The sequence below is a fragment of the Mesoplodon bidens genome, assembly GCF_964165515.1.
Source record: "Mesoplodon bidens genome assembly, chromosome: 1".
NCBI lineage: Eukaryota > Metazoa > Chordata > Mammalia > Artiodactyla > Ziphiidae > Mesoplodon > Mesoplodon bidens.
Window position 1 is genome coordinate 31258967 of NC_138176.1, and position 22627 is coordinate 31281593.

The window sequence follows — 22627 nt, forward strand, 5'->3', positions numbered from 1 at the left end:
GAAGCACCTCTAAGAGCTGAGATTCCCTAGCCTTTCCTCTCTATCTGGAGAGTGAGAAGACAGCCAGGTGGATCAGTGAGGGTCACAAGGAAACCAAGGATAGCAAATCTTCTGATTTGGAGAAAGAAGGGTTGAGTTTGTGTGACTCTGAGTAGCTTGTGTAACCCTCTGATCCTGAACCAGAGGAGAGAGCTGGTTCCCAACAGTCTCTGCTCCAATGGGCTTTCGAGATGACTGAAATGACACACTCAAATGTCTTGAGCTTTTAGAAAATGAAGTGCTATGAAACTTTTCTAGTATTGTTTTTTGAAACATAAATACGTTTAATTGGAATAAATTAATCAGCAAACCCTGTGTTCATTCTGTGCCCAGTTTCACACTGGGTTCTATGAGGTAGTCAAGTACAGGGTACAAACTCTGGACTTAAAGGGGCTTCTATTCTGAGAGGAAGGCCAAGTTTTTCTGCGTAAGAAACAATTAGAGAGAACGCAGGACAGTATGTATAATAGAGTGCTAAGATGTTGCAGACCTGCAGGAGGGCTGAAAAGGCAAAGCTCCAATGCAGGCCAGCGCAGTTTTGGAAGATGGTGTGAGAAGTGAGACTTAGTTTGGGTGCCAAAAGATGAGAAAACATTTTAGGCAAGTGTCCCAGGTAAGAATGGACAAGGTTTGTGGGGGGACAGTACGGAGAGAGTCAGCGTGTTGGGAGGAGACTGAACAAGCTGGATGGGGGTAAGGAGCGTGTTGAAAACATATGTGTGTTAGTCTGCTCGGGCTGCCATAAAAAAATACCACAGATCAGGTGGCTTAAACAACTGACTTTTATTTTCTCACAGTAGGAGGCTGGAAGTCCCAGATCGAGGTACCGGCAGGTTTTGTTTCTTTGGAGGCCTCTCTCCTTAGCTTGCAAATGGCCACCTTTGTCTGTGTCCTAAAATGACCTTTCTTCTGTGTGTGCCCAGAGAGAGAGGAAGATCTCCAGTGTCCCTTTCTTTTCTTATCAGGTCACCAATCCTAAGGATTAGGGTCCCGCACTTTTGACCTCATTTAACCGTAACTATCTCTTTAGAGGCCTTATCTCCAAACATAGTCACATTGGAAGTTAAGTCTTCAACATAGGCATTTGGAGGGGACACAATTCAGTCCATAAATGTGCATGTGCCCCGAGAAAGCAAGATATGTCTGGGAAATTTGTTAGGGCAAGATGTCTACAATGATACAGGCAGGGCACAGACATGAACTGAGTGAATGGACATGGAGGACATGAGAGGAATTAGAAATTACAGGACCAGAAAGGCCTGGCCCACCGACTGAACCCTTACAAGTTCAAGTGCAGAAACCAAACTGCATTCCCTAAAGACCTTCCTGGAGAGACTGTCTCCGTCATTTCCTGCATTTCTCTGTCCTTCCCCAGCACCTCTGGTCTGATGCACCCTTACTTGGCTAGCTGCCGGAAAGTGTGAGATCATTATAGAGCTGTTTTGTGCAGAAAGCCTATTCACATCTGGATGGCTAATGCTGATAATTACTGCGCTGGTTACTAAATCTGTCGGGCTTAGGTGAGGTGAGGCTCCACAGCTGGGGCTCCTGCTCACAGCTTCACTGGCAAAGAGAGAGGTGAGAACAAAAACCAAGAAAGGTGTGCTCAGAAGCTTGGGATTGAGTTAAACTGGTTAATTACCAGTCACTTGCTGTCTCCCAGAGTTGGAGTTTCTGGCTAAGGAATGCTCATAGATCAGACAGAACATGACAACCTGCAACTTATTTCTACACTAAGAGGGTGGCGGGGACCGAGATGCAGAGACAAGTGTGGAGATGGTCTCTCAGGTGCCGGGGCCATCACCACATGACTCAGATGCCCTCAGAATACGGTGGTGGCATGAGGCAGCAGGGTGCAGAGCTCACCGGACTCCTCGTGGAGAGAGCTGGGGATCAGGTGTACCCGTGGGGCAAAGTCTATTTGCTCTTTGCTGAAGGCTCTGAACCTGGTTTTGAGGATCCACGAACTCCCTAAAATGGCATGTCAACACGTGTATACGTGATCGAACAGTTTCCTGAGACACAGACTCATACCATTAATCAGATTCTTGAAAGGCTCAAAAGAGTTCTGTGATTCCCCAAAAGGAGGATGATTATAAACCACTGTCCTAGACCCCTAGAGAAACAGGAGCTTGACATTGGGCAGAGCCCCAAGAGAGACTCAGGGTCCCTAATGATCCTGAAATTATACTCAAGGAGTGTGTGTATGCCTGTAAATGTGTATGTGTATATTTTTCTAGAGAAAGGATTCAATGGTTTTCATCAGATTGAAAACCCTCAAAAGGTTTCATCACCCTCAAAAGGTTAAGAACCTGAGCTAGATCCAGGACCCCCAAAGGGAGAAAGATTGCCTGTCCTTAGCTATATCTTTCCAGAGGACGATCACAGCCACCTGAAATCAGGGCCCAGAGCAGGCTCTGGTAGTTCTGCTCAAAATCTGGGGATAACCGGGTCTGGGGTCAGGGGCTCGCTGTCGGCGCCTTCCACGAAAGAGCACATTTGGAGTCAAGTGCCCAGACGTTAGGGTGGTGGTCATAAAGGCATCAATAGATGAGAAAACAGTCCTAGCTCCCTCCCTCTCTGATGGCTTATTCCCAGGTCTTTCTCTTCCCAAGCCCAGTGCCCCAGCTCTCAGAAACCCAAAGTCCTTATTCAGTTCAAGGTTCATTCAGTAAATCCTTACTGAGCGCCTACTAGGTGCCAGGCCCTATTCTAGGAGCAAAATAAGGGACCTGACTTGAGAGTGTTATCGACCTAGGCCGGTTTCCTGCCCCGCACACGGGTACTTTGGGCACTGCTGACCAAGGGCTTTCTTCCCAAGCTTAGCCCCCCGCTGCACCCTGTCCTGAGAGGCTGAGACCGTCCCGCCCACCGCAGGGGGCTGGGGTTCGAGGAGGGGGGAAGCAGTACCTGTGAGCAAAGCGGTGAGGGAGGCTGGATGGACGCACCGGACCAGAGTGGGTGGGCCGGGCTCAGCCTCGGCCCTGTCTGGTCAGGGGCTAGGAGGGCTGGGGTGGGGGCACCGCCCGCAGCGCCGGCGGGCGGGCGGGGGACCGGGCGGGAGGGAGAGACGCTGCCCGCGACCGCCTCCGCCGCCGCGCCTCATCTCCGAGCTGTGCTCGCCCGCTCCCCGCCCTCTGGGGCCGTAGCGAAGCTCCGCTCTCCATACTGAGCAGTCCCCGGGAGGCGCTCGGACACGTCCCCTGACCGGATAAAGATCGGCTCAGCGCTCGCTCCGCAGCGCGAAATCTCGCCATCAGCGCGGCTCGAGCGGCCGCTCCGGCCCGGCCCGGCGACGCCAGATCGCTATCTGGGGAAACGGGAAGGCACGCCGCTGTCCCAGCCGCCACTCTCGGCCCTGCGCGCAGGGGTGACCGCGGGGCCCTGGGGCTCGCCGCCGCCCCACCCCCGCCTTCCTTCCCGGCGCTCCCTCCCTGGGGACCCCTGCTTCCCGCCAGCCCCGGGCCCCCAGCGACCAGCCAGACGCCCTCGCCCCCCTCGCCAGGTCCCACTGCCTCCTGAAGGTTACGCGACGCAGCGGAGGGGTGCAGGGGGCACCCGCCCTCGCCGCCGCCCACCCCAGAGCCCGACGCGTCGCGCCCGGCCGGCCGGGCTGCCGGCGGCTGCCACCGCAATCCCGGCTCTAAATCAGCGAGGAGAGGCGCCCCTCCCCCCACCCGGCTCCCCGGGCTCCCCGGGCCGCGATTGGCCACGCGGGCGCCCCCCACCCCCGGGCCTTCAGCTCCAGCTGCGGCGCCATTGGCTGCGGGTCTCCGCCAGCCTTTACATAAGCCCGGGCGCGCTCGAGTGGAGTTGTATAAAGCGAGCGAGCGAGCGGCGTCGGGGCGGGAGGCTCTAGGCCAGCCCGGGACCGGGGCTGGGAGCTGGAAGGCAGCGGCGGCGGCAGAGGGGGCAGCGAGCTCCCGCTCTCCGACGCCCCCAGGCGGTGGGGCTGAGAGAGCCCGAGGATGGCTCCGAGCGCGGACGCCGGCGTGAGTACCCGCTTCGGTGCCCCCCACCCACTCAGGCAGAGAAAGTTTCTCCCGCCCTTTGCGGCCCACCCCGATCCGCCCGCCCGGGTGGCGGGGGTGCCGCCCGGGAATCGGGGAAGGCGGAGACCGCTAAGGCGGTGGCGGCTTGGCTTCCAACTTGCCAAGAGGCGCAGGACTCGACTGGCGCGCAGAGCCTCCCGCGGGCTGGGGTAGAGGCGGGTGCGGGGCCGGAGGTGGAGGAGAGGTGGGAGCGGAGGTGCGGGGGCGATAGCCCTCATAGCTGCAGAGAAGGTGTCGGGGGCGTCCTGGAGGTCAGCTGTTTGGGGAGAGGGCACCGGGGCTGGGAGGGGGCGGAGCAGGTGAGGAGGGATGTGCCTGGGGTACTGGGGAGTCACCCAGCGAACCAGGCGCAGCTCCGGGCCTGGGAAGCTACTGGCCTCGGCCGGGTGCCTAGGCTTCCAAGATGGGGAGGAGCCCTGGGGGAAGCTAGCTCTTCTTCCCCGGGAAAGCCGAGCTCCCGGGCACAGCGCTGGGTGGCAGAGAGCTCGGGGAGCCAGCCCAGCGCGCGGCGTAGCTGCCGGCTGCCTTTGCTGGACCGAGGTGTGGTCCGCTTGCTTTCAGCCTATCTCAGGCAAGCCAGCTTCAGGCATTCCAGGGGGACCAGGGATCCTCCTCAGCCCAGTGGGGACACATGGAGGCTTTGATGGGGCAGGAGGCCGAGCTTGGGGGCATGCCCAGCAATGCAGCGCACTTCTTTGCAGTACAGTAGTTGGAAGTCCTGGTTAGTCCTGTTTCTGCAGAAACCAACTCAAGAAACCAGAGTCATCCCAGCCTGGATAGGAGCCTCCCAGAGTGGCCGGGAAGTGTTTCTGGGGTTGGGGAGGGGGGTCACTTTCCTTCCTCGGGGAATGACTAATGAATATTGCCGCTGGTGGTGGTAGGGTGTGCACCTAGTGTGGCTTCTGTGTGTCCCAGGAGGTGCTTCAGCTCTCCAGGCAAGACATATTCTTGAGTCACACTTGAGGTGTCTTCTGGGATGGGTACAGGACTTGCCAAGTGAAGCCAGGTGGAAAAGAAGGCAAGAAGGTTCCAGGGATAAGGGACAACTCTGTAGTGCTGCTTGAATCAGGGGAGAACTCTTGTGGGAAGAGAAACGCTGTTGGTGGGAGATTTTTTGACCCTGATGACTTGAGGCTGCAGCTACCCAAGACTGAATTAGAGCGAATTCAGAGCCACCCTGTACCTCATTCTCAGCCATGAGGAAGGGGAGATGGAGAATGGAAAGTGGGAATATGGCGGTTCTTCCAATATGGCCCTTGAGGAAGCTTTTTCTTCTCAGTCTGACTTGATTAAGAACATGTTTCTGGCAGCAGGTCCTAAAGTCCATTTAAGAGACAATGAAGGGAGTTTAAGGTCTTGATGCTGGCATAGTGGACCACAGTTAGAATATCCTGGTTTACAGTTGGTACTTATGGTCTCTGGAGAAGGTCAAAAGGGGGCTGCTCAGTTGGGGCTGTATCCTGTACCTCATCCCTGAACACCGATGAGTGTTTTGAACTCCTAGGGCAGCTGCGTCAGCCTGTAGATCTTTTAGTGGGGTTCTCACTTCATACCCCCAAACCCAGCTCCGTCCTCTACCTGCAGTCAACATTTTTCTGCTGCATTTCCCAAGACCTTCTCTCCACTGGGGATTTGTACAGCGAAATACCTGCTTGTTGCTTTCTTCTCTTCTCTCCATCTGGGCGGCACCTGGTGTTCTGAACCCTGATGTTTATTACTCTGCACCTTGATGTTTGGTTAAGAGGTGCTATAGCAGCACCGTAGTGCCCTCTGAATGTGTGGACCAATGGTCTGTGTAATTCTGGGGAGTGAAACATACTCTTATAGAGAGCGGACTACAGACCAGGAAGGTAGTCCTATTAAACAGCTGTGACTCCTGTTCTCAATCTTACTTGCTGCCTGCTGAGGCAATGGAAGCTGCCCAGCAGGTTCTTTGGTGCCCAGTAGGGGGCGCCAAAGGCACCCAGCTCAGGACCACTGACTTTTCACTTCTTGCCCTTCATTGGTCCTAGTAACTTAATGCTTTAAGCAGGTTCAGGCTATAGCCTTTAACCGGCACCTTCATGATTGGAGCCCTTCTACCACGTACTTCCTGGACTTCAGGTGGTCGGTGGTCTCAGGTGCAATGAGACAGATAAATGTACAGCATTCCAAGGAAACAGAGCTGGTACCTAGCCCCACCTGCTCTCTGAGATCATCCTTTGTGTTTGGTGCTGGTGTGTTCTTTGAACTTGTTTAGGACTCCTAGAGCCCAAGAACATTAGAGCTAGAAGAAAGGAACCTTGAAGAGCACCTACTCCAACGCCGTCCCACATGCACACTTAATTTACAGATGAGAAAACTGAAACCCACTTAAGGCAAGTATCTTGCCCAAGGTCACATGGCTATTTGGTGGAAGAGACAGGACTGGGTCCTAGGATTTCCAGTCCTCTACTTAGAGCTCTTTCCGCTCCCATGACCTGCTTCCTCTTTACTATGGAGATGGACGTGTGTTCTCTGCACAGTAAGTGTTCACTGCACAGTAAGTGTTCATAATTGCTGACTGATCAGACATCAGTAAATTAATAAATCTAGTAAACTGGGGGAAATTTCCTTTGAGTCTGTTATTCAGACTGAGGAGATGGGGAGCAGATAAAGTTCTCATAATGTACATATACAGGTAACCGAAATTCCTAATTATTCTTTCCCCTTCCTCCATTATCCTGTCTTGTTATTTCAAGTGGTCTTGTAGGCAAAAGCAATGCGACTCCTGGTTTCTGTCCACGCACGTAGGAATCAGAAATGCCCAGCCCCTTGCGGTGGTCTTGGAACCCAAGCCTGGAGCTCTTCCTTCCTTCTGCTCAGGCATGCTAGAGTGAGGTGTCTCTGACCTGAAGTCACACCACTGCCTATGGGGCCTCCAGTGCTCAGATCCTGGGTGAAGTGGAGAGTTTCCCATCAGTATTTGCCCATTTCCCCATCCTTGCTGCTCCCAGCTCAAGGTCAGAGTTCTAGGATGTTCTATTTTTGCAAAGTCCTCATATTAGGGCTTCTTGGGTGACCTGGAAGATGCTACCATTTCCATTGCCCTTTTTCTGTTCTGTGAGGCTGGCTGTTGACATCTGAGCCAGGCCCTGGGAAGGAGGTTTGCTGAGTGGCCTGTGGGCTGCCCCTCTGTGTCCTCTCCCCACCCTGCTCCTTTGCACTCTGCATAGAGCCCCCCAGAGCCTCTGCAGACTTGCCAGCAACCCTCAGGAGGGACCAGTTCTGCGGAGCCAAAATTCCAAGAGGCGGATCCTCTTCTGTCCCTAAGGCTCACCCAAGGGATGCTTGTTGCCAGGGAAGGTGCTTGAGTTTCCTCATCTCCTTCAGGCTCACCGACAAGTTGGGTCTTTTTCTTCAGGTAGAGGAGGGAGGTGGTAGGATAATGTGGAACACCAGAGAGCCACAGCCCCCTCCTTGAAAGCAGGGTTTCTGAGAGGCTGTGCTTGGGATCTGCGCCTGCTTCCAGCTCTAGCTGAAGAGTTGTGCCAGCATTCCCAAGGCATGGTTTGGTTCCGGATAAGGCCAGAGGAATATACTTACATAAAATACAGCTATAGCACAGCACCTCTGTGTTTTTGTTTGAATGGGGGAGTGGCATTAGACACTGAGGAAACAAGAAGTTGCCTCTTTCACGAACCCCACCAGATGGTTGACCCTTAACCTTACTCTCGCTGGGAAGGCAGCTCAGTAGTGGAAATGATTCAGGCTTAGAATCCGGCTCCTCACTTCCTGCTCAGGCGCCTTGGACAAACCGCTTAGCCTTTGCATGCCTCAGTTTCCTCCTCTGCAAAATGATGAGGCTGGCAACCTGTGATGAGTGTAGGATAGTGAAAATCAAGGAAGATAGTCGTTAACATGCCTCTGCCCTTGGTGAGATGTAAAGAGGTATTCAGCTGGGAGAGGATATTATTGCGGGACCCCTGGGAACCACACCGGGTCTTCCTTTTCCCGGTGAATGAGACCGAGTGTCCAGGTTTGCACATCAGCCTCTGCTCATAGCAACATCTGGGCTGCGGACAAGGCCTCCTTGGCAGGACTCCCCCCTTGCCCTCTTCCCTCCCCCATGTTGGGGTTTTCATTTCGGGCTTCTGCCGTGCTTGGGGAAAAGAAATTTTACAGGTCCCAGGATAATTCTGAGTGTGATAGAAGGCCTTGAGCTATTGATTCCTAAAGAAGGATCTTTGTGCTGGGAGAAGGCTTTCTCAGAGCCCAGTGATTTAAGAGTGCTGACAAATCCATGCTCACCGAGCCTCCTGCGGGCTGCAGATACAGGCTTCCAGGCCATCCAGGGTTCTGCGAGGGATTTCTGAGGAGCCTGGCTGGTTGCTTAGGGGACATAAACCTGTGAACTCTCCTTAAAAGAGAGTATAAAATCAATTGGTTCATTATCACACCAAACACACACTGGACCACGGAGGGCATTTAAGAAATGAGAGGTAGCAAAGAACTGGGAGGTTGTGTTTGAAAAGTGTGTGGAAAAGTGTGCAGGGGTTGGGGAAGAGGCGGGGGCAGGAAGACCTTTCTCCACTGAACCACATGATCTTGACCTTATTGAAGTCCTTGGGCAGTGAATGGAGGGATTACTTTGCCTATTTGACAATGTGTGTAGACATTTTTGATTGTGACAACTGGGGCAGGGAGTGCTTTTGGCATCTAGTGGGTAGAGGCCAGGGATGACATTAACCATCCTACAGTGCACAGGACAGCCCTCCAGTAAAGAACTGTCTGGCCCAAGAAGTGACTAGTGCCAAGGTGGAGAAACCCTGGACCAGAGCATCACATCATGGAATCACAGCATGTTAGGGGTGGGAGGGATTTTAGAAGTATTTTCACCCAATGCTCCCACTTCATAGCTGAGAACCCTGAGATCCAGAGAGGTGAAGAGACCAGCCAGGGTCACACAGCAAACAAGTGGCAAAGCTGGTCTGGACCTCAGATCTGCTGTCTCCTGAGAATGACTTACCCAGACTCTCCACAAAGTTGTGGTAAAGATTCAATGTGAGCTGTGAAAACACTTAGAAAATTATAAAGAGACTATTATTAATATTGCTATGATTAGGAATTCGGGAGTTTGGAAAGTTCTATTTCTGGCTATGCCACTGACTCATGGTACAAGTTTGGGCACATCATTCCCCTACCCCCAGGCCTCTCTGTGAGTGCGTGTGGGATCGGGGGTGATCTTAGCGAATGATAATTATATCATAATCACTGTCTTTAGAGAAAAGTCCAAAGATTTGCCCTTCAAAAACCCTAGACACTTAAAAAAAAGAAAGGATAAAAATTTTCCTTGAAAGAAATCATGTTGACTTCGTAAGAAGCAAAGCGTTTGCTTCTTGGAAAAATTCCAGTACCCGGGCCCTGTGAGTTGGTTCCAGCCCAGGAAATCTGATCAACATCCGGCAGAGAAACTGATAGCTCCCCAACTGACAAGCGGCTGGATTTGTCCCCACTCCCTCCACGACTTCACCACCCTTTCCTGCTCAGCCCTCTTGGCCCAGCGAAGTTCTGCAAGGGTCTTGAAGGAGGGGTGGGCAGGCGTGTCATTAATTAGGAAAACCTTGTTTACTTAAAAGACATATTCTTAAAGGTCTCTTCCAAGGGACATTTTGACATATTACTCGAATTAGCCACAAAGGAATCGTGTGTGCCGAGAGTGTAAAGTGACCCTTCCTGTGGTTTCCAGTTACTCTTATCCTTGTTTGCACCCAACAAGTACAGTGACAAGGTCACGGGAATCACTGTGGAGCTAAGGGGTCCTGTTGACTGGGGAAGGGACCGTGGGGACTGCTTCCCTCCCTAACAGCCACTCCACCTACCTTGAGAGTCACCCCCTCCTCCGGATTTCCTTCGTCCCTGCCCTCCTTCGGGACCAGCAGCATGCCAGGGAACCCCTGTTCCCCACCTGGACAGGCAGAGGAGCCTTGCAGGGGTCATGGGGGTCATGGGAGCAGCCTCGGCTGGTGTTTCTCACAGAAGGCCCCGCCCTGCCCTTGCCCTCAGGACTGGAGGTGGGAAGTTCCTGGAGGCTGTCCTTAGAGGACCAGGGCTCCACCCCTCCCTGCCCAAATTGGGGGGGTCGGGGTGGGGCAAGCTCACTCACAAATCTCACCCAGTTCCTGTCGTGAAGGTGGGGAGCATCTTGCATGTCCAGGGCAGCCCAGCATCTGGAGGTCAGTCCCTGTAGTCAGGGTTGGTGAGCACACGGGCCCTTTCTGTCGCCTTGCCTTAGTGATGTCACGTTCCCTTTCGCCCTAGTCTCTAAGAACAGACTCTTTCTTGGAATCGCAATCATGCACCAGTCATCCGAGAAGCTATGTATATCCAAAGAGCCTTTTGCAGGTGGGGAAAGAAGAGTTCCCAAGAAGGAGAAATGCTGCCTTGCAAGCAGTGGGGGTGGAGACATGTGTCTTTTGTTCTCAGCTGTAAACCCAGTGCCTTGCACAGCGCTTGGCATATGGAGGGGCTCCACAGGTGCTCGGTGGGTGAACAAATGAACGTGTGAACGTAGGCGGCCAGTCTGGGGCAGTTGTGGCCCTTGGTATTAAAGTGGATCTCCAGACAGGCCTGGGTCCATAAGGCCAGCTTTCCTTCTGGCTCCTTCTTCCCAGAGCTGGCGCTCGGCCCCAGGGCTCTGTAAACCTCCAAAGGTCCCACCGATCAAGCAGGGTCTGAGGAGCCCACACAGGGCCCACTTGTGAGATGGTACCAGCTCTAAGCCTGGAGCAGGGCTGAGTTTCTCCTCCCCTTCACTTCTTGCGGGTGCTCACTCCCCCCATCCTCCACCAGGCTGCTACAAGGAAGCTCAGCGCAGGTCTATCTTGGTAGCTGTAAGCTGATAGAAGAGATGATCATTTGGATTTCCACCAAAGACAGACTGGAGAGTGAATCATTGCTTCACGGAAAGATTCCCAGGAGAATGCTTTTAAATAGCAAGGTGCACTAATGCATTTTAAATGATTTAGGAAAAAAACCTGACCCATAGACACTTAGGCTTGGAAAAGAACTTTGGAGGTCATCCGGTACCACACCGTCAGCTACCCCCAGCTCCAGGACGTGCAAGTCCCCTCTGTGATACTCTCACTCACTTTTTGGAAAGCAGCCAGTCTAGCCGTCCTGCACACTGCTGCCCCAAATCTAATCGGATCTCTACCCGACTTCAAACCTCCCTCACCCGGTGACTCCAGGCTCCTTCCCAGATGCGCCAGGCGGGCTCTACAGGCCCCAGCTGCTGCCTCCACGCAAGACTGTCTCCGCCTTCTCCCGCACCCTCCACTCGGCACCCCAGACACTGCATTCCAAAGGCATTGCCACCTACACCGAGCTGAGTCAAATCCACCTGGAATGTAGCTCCCACTGGAATCCAGATTCCCTGTCTCCAGGGGGCCTTTCCTGCCTGCCCTTCCCACCCCCTACACACCTCGATACTTAATCCCTCCCTCCTACGGGCTACGTCTGCACTTTGTACCTGTTGCCACTCGGAATGCCTTCAGCTCCTTGAGGTCAGAAGCCATGCCTCAGACATCGTTTCTAACCTGGCCCTTAGCATCTGCAAAATGCTTGAAAAATGGATGTGTATATGGCTATAAACTGAGGGGTTTTGCATTTGGAAGGCAGTGTTTAAAATGTCAAAGAACTCCACCAGGGTCCCTAGACAAATTAGTAACAGAAGCCAGCCTATGCCTCAGTGTCTGACAGTCCCGTGAGTTCCATTCGACATTTGGCCGCTACTTCTGGACAGGGAGCACCTGGTGGGCCTGGACTCCATCTCCTGAGATGCATTCGTTCATTCGAAAAACATTTATGCGGTAGTAATAGCATCACTGTCGTCGCCATTACCTACCACGTATGGACTTTGCCAGGCACTGGGCATGCGTTATCTCATTTCATTTCCCATTTTACAGACCCGGAAGTCTGAGCAGTTAATAATACTCATTAAGGACCTGCGCTGCCTTGTGTGTGAGGCTGGGAGACTCCATTTGTCCTCTCATTTTCAGAAACACCATTTCACTGGCCTGCGGGTCTCTGCGGCATTTCCCAGCCTGGGTCCCCTGCGTTTTCATCTGCCTGTTCTGGAGCAGGACCAAGCCTCTTTTCTATAAGTGCAGCCGCAGGCAGCATCTGGAGTTCTCTCCAGGTAGCGGGAAGGAAGAGGAAGCCTTATACTTTCACAGTGCTGGGGAAGATGCATAGGACATGGTGGCCCCGGGGGGTGGGGAGGTACAGAAGGTCTGGTGTTTGTCTTCCAGGCTGGCAATGCAGAAGACGGGGACGGGGAACGGGGTGGAGAAACGCCGATGACTGAGGCATTAGAATATACGCTCCACGGGGGCAAAGACTTCATTTTGTTCTCAGCTGTTTTCCCAATGCCCAGACAGTGCCTGGCAGAGGTGCATAAGACCAGCGAATGAATCACTGAGTGAATGACTGAATGGCAGCCCCCAGCTTTCCCTCCATTTGGGGCCACAGTATTTGCTTCCTAGCTGGCCTCTCTGTTTCCAGGCCCATGCTCCCACGGCCTCCTCCACACCCCGCTGCTGCAGTGTTCTCTCCATCACATCCCTCCAGCCAAGTCATCCCTCACCCTTCTGGCTTGTGTTGTGCATCAGGCCTCCACAGCCTCTTCTAACCTCCTAGCCACGCCCTGTCCCACCATCCATCCTGTCCTAGCCACTCTGAGCCTCCTGGGGCTGAATGAACCTGCTCAGCCACCATGCATGTGCTGGCTCCTCAGCCTGGGATGCTTTCTCCACCTTGTCCCGCTGGCCAGGTCATCACCGCCTCTTAGGCCTTCCCCAGCACCCCCAGGCAGAGATGCTTGCTCCTTCCATTGTGCTCCCATCTTACTTCCTTTAAGACAAGCCTGGTGTAGTGAAAGACACTGTTTAGTGTAGTGTCCAAGGACACCATTTCTGGAGCCAAATGGCTTAGACACGAATCCTGGCTCTACCACGTACTAGGTGTGTGACACCTTGAGCAAGTTACTCAACCTCTCTGTGCCTTCATTTCCTCATCTGTAAAATGGGGACAAAAGTGGTACCTACCTCACAAGGTTACGATGAGGATTAAATGAGATCATCCATGTAAAGGGTTGGAGTAGTGCCTGGCACATAGTCGGTGGTACGCAAGTGTTGTTATTACTACCCATTCCTCATATAGTACTTGTTATATGAAGTTGCAATTAAAAACAAATTTCCATTTGCCTTGTGTACAGGGTCCCATGAATTAGGTTGAAGAGTGACGTGATCAGCTCCGAGATTTAGAAAGGGAGCTCTGATGTGGAAGTAGGGAGAGATGAGAAGAAAGGGGGAGCAGTTAACAAGTATTACTGCTGTTCAGTTGAAGGATAAAGGGGGCAAATCCCCAGCAGTGGGGATAGAAAGAGTGGGCAGCTTCGAGAGAGATTCATGAAGTGGATTGACTCGGTGATCCAGCAGTTGTGAAGAATAAGGGAGAAGCAAGAACCAAATATGACTCCAGATCTCCAGTTTGAGTGTTGGGGTTTGAAAGGGTCCAATGAACAGCATCCCACTTCCTTGTTCAGGTTCAGGACCAATGAAGGGAAAGAAAGGTGGGGAGGGACAGGGGAGGGGAAGAGAGAGGCAGGGCTCAGACAGATGGAGATTAAAACGCTACCATCATTACAGATACAGCTGTTTGGAAGGCCAGGCTTCAAAGTGGGATTTATGGAGCTTGCTGATGTACCTGCATCCCCACTGCAGCCCTCCCTGTGGGTGGGGGCAGGCCTGAGCCTGCCTGGCCAAGCTCAGCACATGGCAGAGAGTGGCCTCTGCAGGGAGGCAGGTCCGTGCCCAGTTTTTCCAAACTGACCCATCTGGTGAGTCCCTGCTCCGGCCCTTGGGAGGAGGGAGTGGGGAAAGGAGGGGAGCCAGGAATGATGCACTAGTCCAGGGGTTCTCAGTCTCAGCACTACTGACATTTTGGGCTGGATAATTCTTTGTTGTAGAGGGCTGTCCCCTGCATTGTAGGATGTTTTGGCAGCATCCCTGGCCTCTACCCACTAGATGCCAGTGGCACCCCCCTTCCCTGGTGGGACAACCCAAAATGCCTCCAGACATTGCCAGCTGTTGAGGGCAAGGGATGCAAATCACCCCTGGTTGAGAACCAGCGCTCTCATCCAATGGAAGGTCCTCTGGATGGAAACCTGAGGAGGGAAAAATGAGTGCTCCCTCTAACTTAATACCCTGTGCGGGACCTTTAAATAGGCAGTGCTAGGAGGGCAGGTTGGGATGGCATCTGGTTCGCCAGACCTTTGTGGAGTCTGCTGTCTTCCTTCTCTTCTCCTCCTCACTTTCCTTATCCAGCTAACTTCTTAGCATCCTTTACCGCTCAGCTACACCATCCTACCTCCACAAAACATTCTCCTTTTCCCCCTCCACCTGGCTAGTTTAGATACCTTTGTGCGCCTCCTCCACAGCACCCCTCACCTTGTACTGCAAATGTTGACTAGCTTTCTCCCTGTGACCCCAGCACCGAGCACAGCCCCAGGCTCATTGGAGGTCCACAGGGAGTGTCACTGTGGGTCAGTTAAGCTCCCCTAGCTCTCCTCCAACGATGCCTTAGTCCCAGGCGCTCCTCTGTGTAGGTCCGGTGGCCCAGCCCATGCAGGGCGGAATGCTTCTGTGGCCGCCTCTCTTCCTCAAGCCTCTGCCCTCCTACAGCTTCTGGAAAGAGTCTGTGCTCCCTGCTGGTTCCCAACATCTGAAGCATTCAGGGCTCTTGCTTTTGTGGTAGCTCAGGGCGGTGTCCTTGGCTCTTGCGATAATTGCTAAAGAACTGCTTGCCCTAAAAATTGCCCTGGAAGCCACAGCTGCCTGACCCTACATCAGAGATCTAGGTTGCTTGGTTACCAGTTTTCAGACCCAATTCAGGAAAGTCCCGAGGCCGCAGAAAACTGAGTTTGGCTGCATGTGACCCACAGCCAGCGTCTAAAGACTGTCTAGGCTCACAGCTATCTGTGTGAAAGGAAAGGAAATAAGCAGCGAGCCTGGCCCCTGAGAGGCGTTCACTAGCTCACTTAACCCTGGAAACCTTGACATGTCATAGGATTCTCAGGTTACCGATGAGGACACTGGAGATCAGAAAGATTAAGGAACATGCTCAAGGTCACCTGCTAGTTTCTGGTGGAGTTGAGGTCCAAATCCAGGTCCCCGACTCTGGGCTTTGGTTTGTTTATTTATTTATCTTTCTCTCGATCCAACTGAGGATTGTTCAAGGCGTTAGCTTGTAGAATACTTTTAAGAAATTATTACAAAGCAATTCTTCCCACTGCCTGAAACACAAGCCCGACCACCTCTCGCCCTTGTTAAGACCCCTCTTTGCCCCCTCCTCTCCCTTCCCCTGCAGGAGCAGCCCAGGTGTTCCGGTCCTGCACCCTCTGGCCAAGCTCTGCCACTGATATTTATCCTCACCTCCCCCGGGCCGCACTGCCCCAGATGTCTTCCCATTGCACTTACACTACTTACTTACTACTTAACGCCACTCCTACCTGTACATAGCTAGTAGGTGCTTGTTACACAGCATTCAAGAAAACAAAAAAGTTCAGTTCAACATACTTTTAAAAATTCTATTTTTAGCTTTTCTCCACATTCTCCCCAAAGATTGAGATGTTCACAGTGGTTTGACAGGTTTCTGAGCCAACTGTGTAAAATGTGAGGTCACTCCAGCACCTGCTGTCCTTCTGCTTCAGGCAGTACCATCCTGCTCTGCTTTCTTCCCCAAACTCCATATCCTGCCTCTTCCTATGATACTCTCTGGCTAAATAGATTTTCTTGATAGACCTCAACAAGCTGGTGATGAATTCTGGTAGCAGAAACATTTTTCACTTCAAATCAGATTGTAGCTTACACTCCCAACTGGGGACTATGAGTCTGGGGCAGTGGTTCTCAGCCCAGGCTGCCCATTAACAGCATCAGAGGAGCTTCTAAAAATACACCCAAACCCCACCCCAGACCAGTTAAATCAGAAACTGGGGTGAAAGATCTGGGCAGCAGCATAGCTCTAAAAACTCCCCAGGTGATTCGATTGGACAGCTAGGGTTTAGAATCACTGGTCTAGAGCCTTGCTACTACAAGTGAAGTCTGCGGACCAGCAGCCTCGGCATCCCTCGAAAACTTGTTAGAATGCAGAATCTCAGGCCCCACCCCAGACCTACCAAATCAGAATCTGCATTTTACCAAGACCCTCAGGTGATTGATAAGCACGTTACAGTTTAAGAAGCATTGCTTTCGGGAAAGAACAGGGTTTTTTTCTTGCGGCACGCGGGCCTCTCACTGTTGTGGCCTCTCCCGTTGCGGAGCACAGGCTCCGGACGCGCAGGCTCAGCGGCCATGGCTCACGGGCCCAGCCGCTCCGCGGCATGTGGGATCTTCCCGGACCGGGGCACGAACCCGTATCCCCCGCATCGGCAGGCGGACTCTCAGCCACTGCGCCACCAGGGAAGACCGAAAGAACAGTTTTAAGATAACTGTATGACAAGTTTCAAGCAATTTCTGCTGATTCACATTATCATTTGGACTTATTCCTTCATCCATTTAACAAATGTTAATTGAGTGCCTCCTAGTACTCGGCCCCACGATGGTTTGGGGGAACACACTGGCATGCATCTCTATCTTGGCTTGCAAATTCCTGCCCATACCCCATCTTCTCTAGGCTCTGGCCATTAATGGTAGCTATCTTTTGTCTACTAGACCCGACCCCCGCTCCAGTTCCAGCCCTTTCCTTCTTCTCAATTCTTTGCAAAAATTAGAGTCAGAATCCCTCTTTGTCAGTCCCTATCAATTGTGGTAATTTGACTGAGCTGAAGATAGCTAGTACTTTGAGTATCTAATGATCAACCGAGCCTGCAGCCCAGAGGATTGTATGGCCCTAGGATTGGTTTCAGACCCTTAGATCTAGAGGCAGAGGAGAAGTTTCTTGAACTAATCACTGTAGTATATAGTATGGTTTCTTAACTCTGGCTATTCAATATGTAGTTTATGGACCAGGACAGTCAGAATCACATGGGAGCTTGTTCAAAATATATAATCTTGGGCTCTCCTGCAGATCAGCTGAATCAGAATCTGCATTTTAACAAGACCACCAGGTGATTCATGTACATATTAAAGTTTGAGAAGCACTGGAGCACTGGCATAAATTCTCAAATTTTGCAACATATTAGAATCATGTAGGGAGCTTTTAAAATTCTGATGCCCCTGCTGCATCCTATGCCAAGTGAGTGAGAATATCTTGGGATGAGACCAGGCATGAGTATTTTTTTATTATGATAAAATATACGTAACATAAAACTTACCATTTTGACCATTTATAAGTGTATAGTTCAGTGATATTAAATACATTCACATTGTTGTGCAAACATCACCACCATCCATCTCCAGAACTTTTCATCTTCCCAAACTGAAACTCCATAACCATTAAACACTAACTCCCCATTCCCCTGTCCCCCCAGCCCCTGGTAACCACCACTCTTCTTTCTGCCTCTTTGAATTTGACTACTCCAGGTACCTCGTATAAGTGGAATCATACAGTGTTTGTCTTTTATGACTGGCTTATTTCACTTAGCATAATGTCTTCTAGGTTCATCCATGTTGTAGCATGTGTCAGAATTTCCGTCCTTTTTAAGGCATATCATATTCCATTGTATGTACATGCCACACTTTGGACATATGGATTGATGGACACTTGGGTTGCTTGTGGCCACTGTGAATAATGCAATTACGAACTTGTGTATACAGATATCTGTTCCAGTCCCCTCTTTCAATTCTTCTGGGTATATACCCAGAAATGGAATTGCTGCATCACATGGTAATTGTTTTTTGGATTTTTTGAGGAACTGCTGCACAGCAGTTTTCCACAGCAGCTGCACCATTTTATAGTCCCATCAGCAATGCATAAGGGTCCCAATTTCTCCACATCCTCACCAACAATTGTTATTTCCTGGTTTTTTTATTATAGCCATTCTAATGGGTGTGAAGTATTATCTCACTGTGGGTTTGATTTGCATTTCCCTAATGATTAGTGATGTTGAGCATCTTTTCATATACTTATTGACCAATTGTATATCTTCTTTGGAGAAATGTTTATTCAAGTCCTTTACCCGTTTTGAATTGGATTGTTTTGTTGTTGTTTTTGAGTTGTAGGACTTCTTTATATATTCTGGATATTAATCCCTTATCAGATACATGATTTGCAAATATTTTCTCCCATTACACGGGTTGCCTTTTCACTCTATTGATAGTGTCCTGTGATGCCCAAAAGTTTTAAATTTTGACGCAGTCCATTTAATCTATTTTTTCTTCTGTTGCCTGTTCTTTTGGTGTCATATCCAAGAAATCTTTTTCAGACAACGGTATTTTTTAAGGCTCCCCAAGTGATTCCAACGTACAGCTAAGGTCGAGCATGTTTCTCAATTGTTAACGTACATTCAGATCACCTGAAATCGTGTTAAAATGCACATTCTGATTTATTAGGTCTGGGGTGGCGCCCAAGATTCTGCATTTCTAACAAACTCGCTAATGCTGATGCTGTTGGTCTGGGGACCACTGAGTAGCCAGAGTGTAGAGGGGCATTTCAGTGATTTCCTTCATCTGAGCCCTGAGCTAGAGGGTGGATATTTACCAGGCCTTTTCCTAAGTTTCCCACCACAACTGTTTCCCAGCAGGCCCTCAGCTGACCCTCTAACTTTCAACTGGTGCTGAGCAGCCCTGGGAGCCTTTGGCATGTCAGAAGAATGAAATATAAAGGACTTGTTCTCCCTGCTCCACTCTCAGCCCACCCCCTTGGGGAGGCCGTCCACTGGTCTGCTCGTGCCTAGTGCATTCGGTTCCACACTGATGATGGCAGGTTCCTGTCTGGCCTTGGCCCCTGCAAGGGAAATGCTACAGAGCTCTGCTGAATAGCTGTTTTGCTCAAAATATGTTTAATTTGCTCAGAAAGAAAAACCACACAGGTTGGTCTGCAGTTTATAGAAGAAGCTGGGAAGAAAAACTGCCGAAGGTCTGCTTCTAAAAGAAATCCTTTAATTCATCATAGAATTTTAGAGCCGGAAAGGACCTTTAGAGATCTACTCCCAGACCCTCATTTTGGAGAATAAAGCTGGGACCCAGCAAGGCTGTGACTTGTTCAAGGTCACCAAGCAAAACAGAGCAAAACAGAGCAAAACAGAGCTCAGCCCACAGGTGTATTATTTCTATTTAATCTTGCTTTAGGTTATTTATCTGGAAATGGATAACACAGAGTAGCTATTTCTTTCAGATGTCTCCTTTAATTAAAAGTTCTACTTTTCAAACAAAGGTAAGAATCAAGAGGCTGGATCATGGTTCTTGCCCCTCGTGGCCTTCGTTAGAAAATTTCTACCAGATGCTTATATTACCCTAATAGGACCTGCCTCCCCGGTGGCAGTGACCCAAATTGCAAGTGTAGTAGTGCCTGGGAGGAACTTAATAGCTTCTAGAACGCATGCCCAATACCAATTTTTCCTTCATGTCCATTGATTGCAAATGTTGTAAGCTGATCACAGTACTCTTTCAAGCCACTGCCAGTCAGTTTGGCTGTGAAGTTGAAACTCATCTGCCATCCCTACAATAGAATTCATACCTTGAAAAGTCCTGTGACCTTCAGATCCACGCTACATTTCAGCATGGCTATCCTGGTTGTTAAATACTCTTTAGCTTCTCATTCCCCCACCCCACCCCAGCTGCTCATTAATCCAATTATGAGTTTCCTTTATCCAACCAAACTTCTTGCCAAGTTGCAGAACTCTCGGAGTGATGTGTTTGCCTTTCGTGACTAGACAGCCCAGTAAATGTTGCTGTTGTGTTCAGACATCTCTGTAATTGGGACTGACCTCATTCTGATAGTGCAACACCCAGCATGTGCCCTCTAAAGAGGCTACAAGAACTTTCTTCCCAGGAAGGCTCGCTGAGGTTAGTTTCTGCCCTGCAGTTAGAGCCCTGCCCCTGTGTCTCTCTCCAGCCCCCCCAGCGAGGCATTAGGGAGGCTTCTGAATCATGTTTGGCTCCGTAGACAGTGCCTGGGCCCTTCATATTGGTCTCTGGGTCCTGAACTGGAGCAAGCTCCTTTGCTGGCAGGAATGTCTGTCTCCATCTGGGGAGTCAGTCTTCAGGTCTTCTCTTCATTAAGACATCAGCCTCACTCAGCCTTGCTCTTGGCTGCCAGCCACACTGACAAGCCAGCAGGAAAAGTTCCATCAGGAAGAGGTGTGCCGCCCTCTGTAGGCAGGAAGGCACCGCCTTGGCCTGCGGGACTGCCTGTTCAGACCTTGTGGGACTTGTCCCAGGGGAGCCTTTGGAACACTCTCACAGTTCTGATTCTAAGCCTGCGGGCAGCAACTCAGGGTGGTGCCATCTGTAGCATTCTCAGTGTCTCCCTGGCTCACGTCAGGAAGGGATGGAGTTCTTCCACCTCCTTGGCCACTCTCATCTGTCTCCTGCGTGCCTGCCACCAGCTCCCGCAGCTCCAGGCTGTTTGGCAACGCCCTGAGTTATGTTAGAGATATAATAATGAATTAAACAATGGATTATACATAATTAATTTATAATAAAACACACACACAGTGGTTTAATTTCTCCAAGTGAATGATGTGCCGCTCGCCAGATCCTGCTGGAATACATTCCATATCTGACTGCTTCCTGGTCTGGAGGCAATGGCCAGCTGCCCTAGGGAGGGACCTTGGCAGGGGAACCTTCCAAGTCACAGATTCCCTCCAGGCTGCCTCTGGGGTAGGTCCCACAGAAAGATAATCCTTTACTGCCTCTACTATTGTTCTAGATATGGACCCTCATGGGGGTCTCACCCACCCCTGGACTGTCTGAGATCTGTTGTTTTCTTCATTCTCCCAGCCTTTCTTCCAGAGGATGGGAGATGCCCATGTGTTTATACTCTACCATTTCTTCCTTCCTTCCTTCCTTCCTTCCTTCCTTCCTTCCTTCCTTCCTTCCTTCATTCTCCCAGCCTTTCTCCCAGAGGATGGGAGATGCCCATGTGTTTATACTCTACCATTTCTTCCTTCCCTCCCTCCCTCCCTTTCCTTCCTTCCTTCCTTCCTTCCTTCCTAAATATGTACTGAGTGCTCCTTTTGTGCCAGACACTGTCCTTGGCTTTGTATGCATACATGAACAAAACAGAGAGCCTTGTCCTGGTGGAGCTTATGTTCTGGCTGAGGGAGACAGACACTAAATAACAAAACATGATGAATGAGGAAGTCATCCAGCATGTTATAAAGTGATAGGTGCTGTAGAAAAAGAAAAGGCAGAGCAGGATAAGGGTGACCTGACATGATGGGGACAGGTTGCAGTTTTAAAGAGCATAGTCAGGACAGGTCTTGTGGAAAAGTGGCAGCCTAGGAGTTGCCAAGCCCTCCAGGAACAGGGAAGAAAGGTATTGCTGCACCTAACATTTGTAACTTTTGGTTTCAGATGTTCCAGATGTTTCTGTTCCTGCTGCTGCTGTGGTTTCTGCCCCTGACTGAGGGGTCCCTGCGGGCTGAACCCATGTTCACGGCAGTGACCAACTCAGTCCTGCCCCCTGACTATGACAGCAACCCCACCCAGCTCAACTATGGAGTGGCAGTGACTGATGTGGACCACGACGGGGACTTTGAGATCGTCGTGGCAGGGTAAGTACCTCCCACCCTGGGTTTGACAGATATATTAGTCAGCTTTTGCTGTAATAGGGCCAGATAACAAATAGCTCCAAAAGCCCAGGGGCTTGCAACAACACACATTCTCATGCACTTGGGTCTTGGCCGGACTCAGCTGGGTTCTGGTAGGCTGTGTCCTTGCCTTTTTGCTGTAGCAGTGAGTTGGGATGGAGGGCAGATTGGAAGAAAAGTGCTTAATCCACAGGCTTTCCAGGGAGAAGATTTGAATGCCCTGCTTCAAGGCACTCTGTTCATATTTTGGCCTCCTTAGTTATGCAGGTGTTACTTCCTTACCAGTGAGACACTAGAGTCTCTATATACGAGGGATTTAAGGGTGACAATTGTGGTAGAAGGGGATGCTCAAAGCTGCCTTTGCACAGCATTTTACACAAGACTAAGAAAACATTAATTGCCTGTTTCAGAGAAGGGGGGAGGTTGGCGATGAAGAAGGATGGTTAAACTTCCTCTGAACCATGCCTTGGCGCCCCTGGTCCCTTCCCTCCTGAGACGCAACATTGTGTATCAAGAAAAGATTTGGAGTCCGAATAGCTTGAGTTCATGCCTTAGATCTACAGCTTTCTAGTTACATGACCTTGAGTCAGCCCCTTATGAACCGAGATTCAGATGTATCATCTGCAAAAAATGTAGATAGCAATATGCCTCCCTATTGTGAAGCTTCAGTCGCTGTTGCACGTGAGTGCATTGTAAATTTTGCCAATCGCCATTGATAATCCTTATTTATGGAGCACTAATATGTGCCACGCACTGTGCTAAGCCTTTCCACGCACTGTCTTATTTAATCCTCCTGACAACACTATGCAGTAAATATACAAGA

General features: G+C 50.8%; 1 protein-coding gene across 2 annotated transcripts in view; it reads left to right on the forward strand.

Annotated features, from left to right (window-relative positions):
* The first annotated feature begins 3859 nt into the window (after positions 1-3859).
* CRTAC1 (cartilage acidic protein 1) overlaps positions 3860-22627 on the forward strand; it is a 136711-nt gene continuing 117943 nt past the window's right edge. For both annotated transcript variants that reach the window (XM_081243915.1, XM_081243916.1), the window contains exons 1-2: positions 3860-4031; positions 21569-21768. In XM_081243915.1, coding sequence (XP_081100041.1) covers positions 4008-4031; positions 21569-21768 — 224 coding nt within the window. In that variant the 5' untranslated portion in view covers positions 3860-4007. The remainder of the gene's footprint in view (positions 4032-21568; positions 21769-22627) is intronic.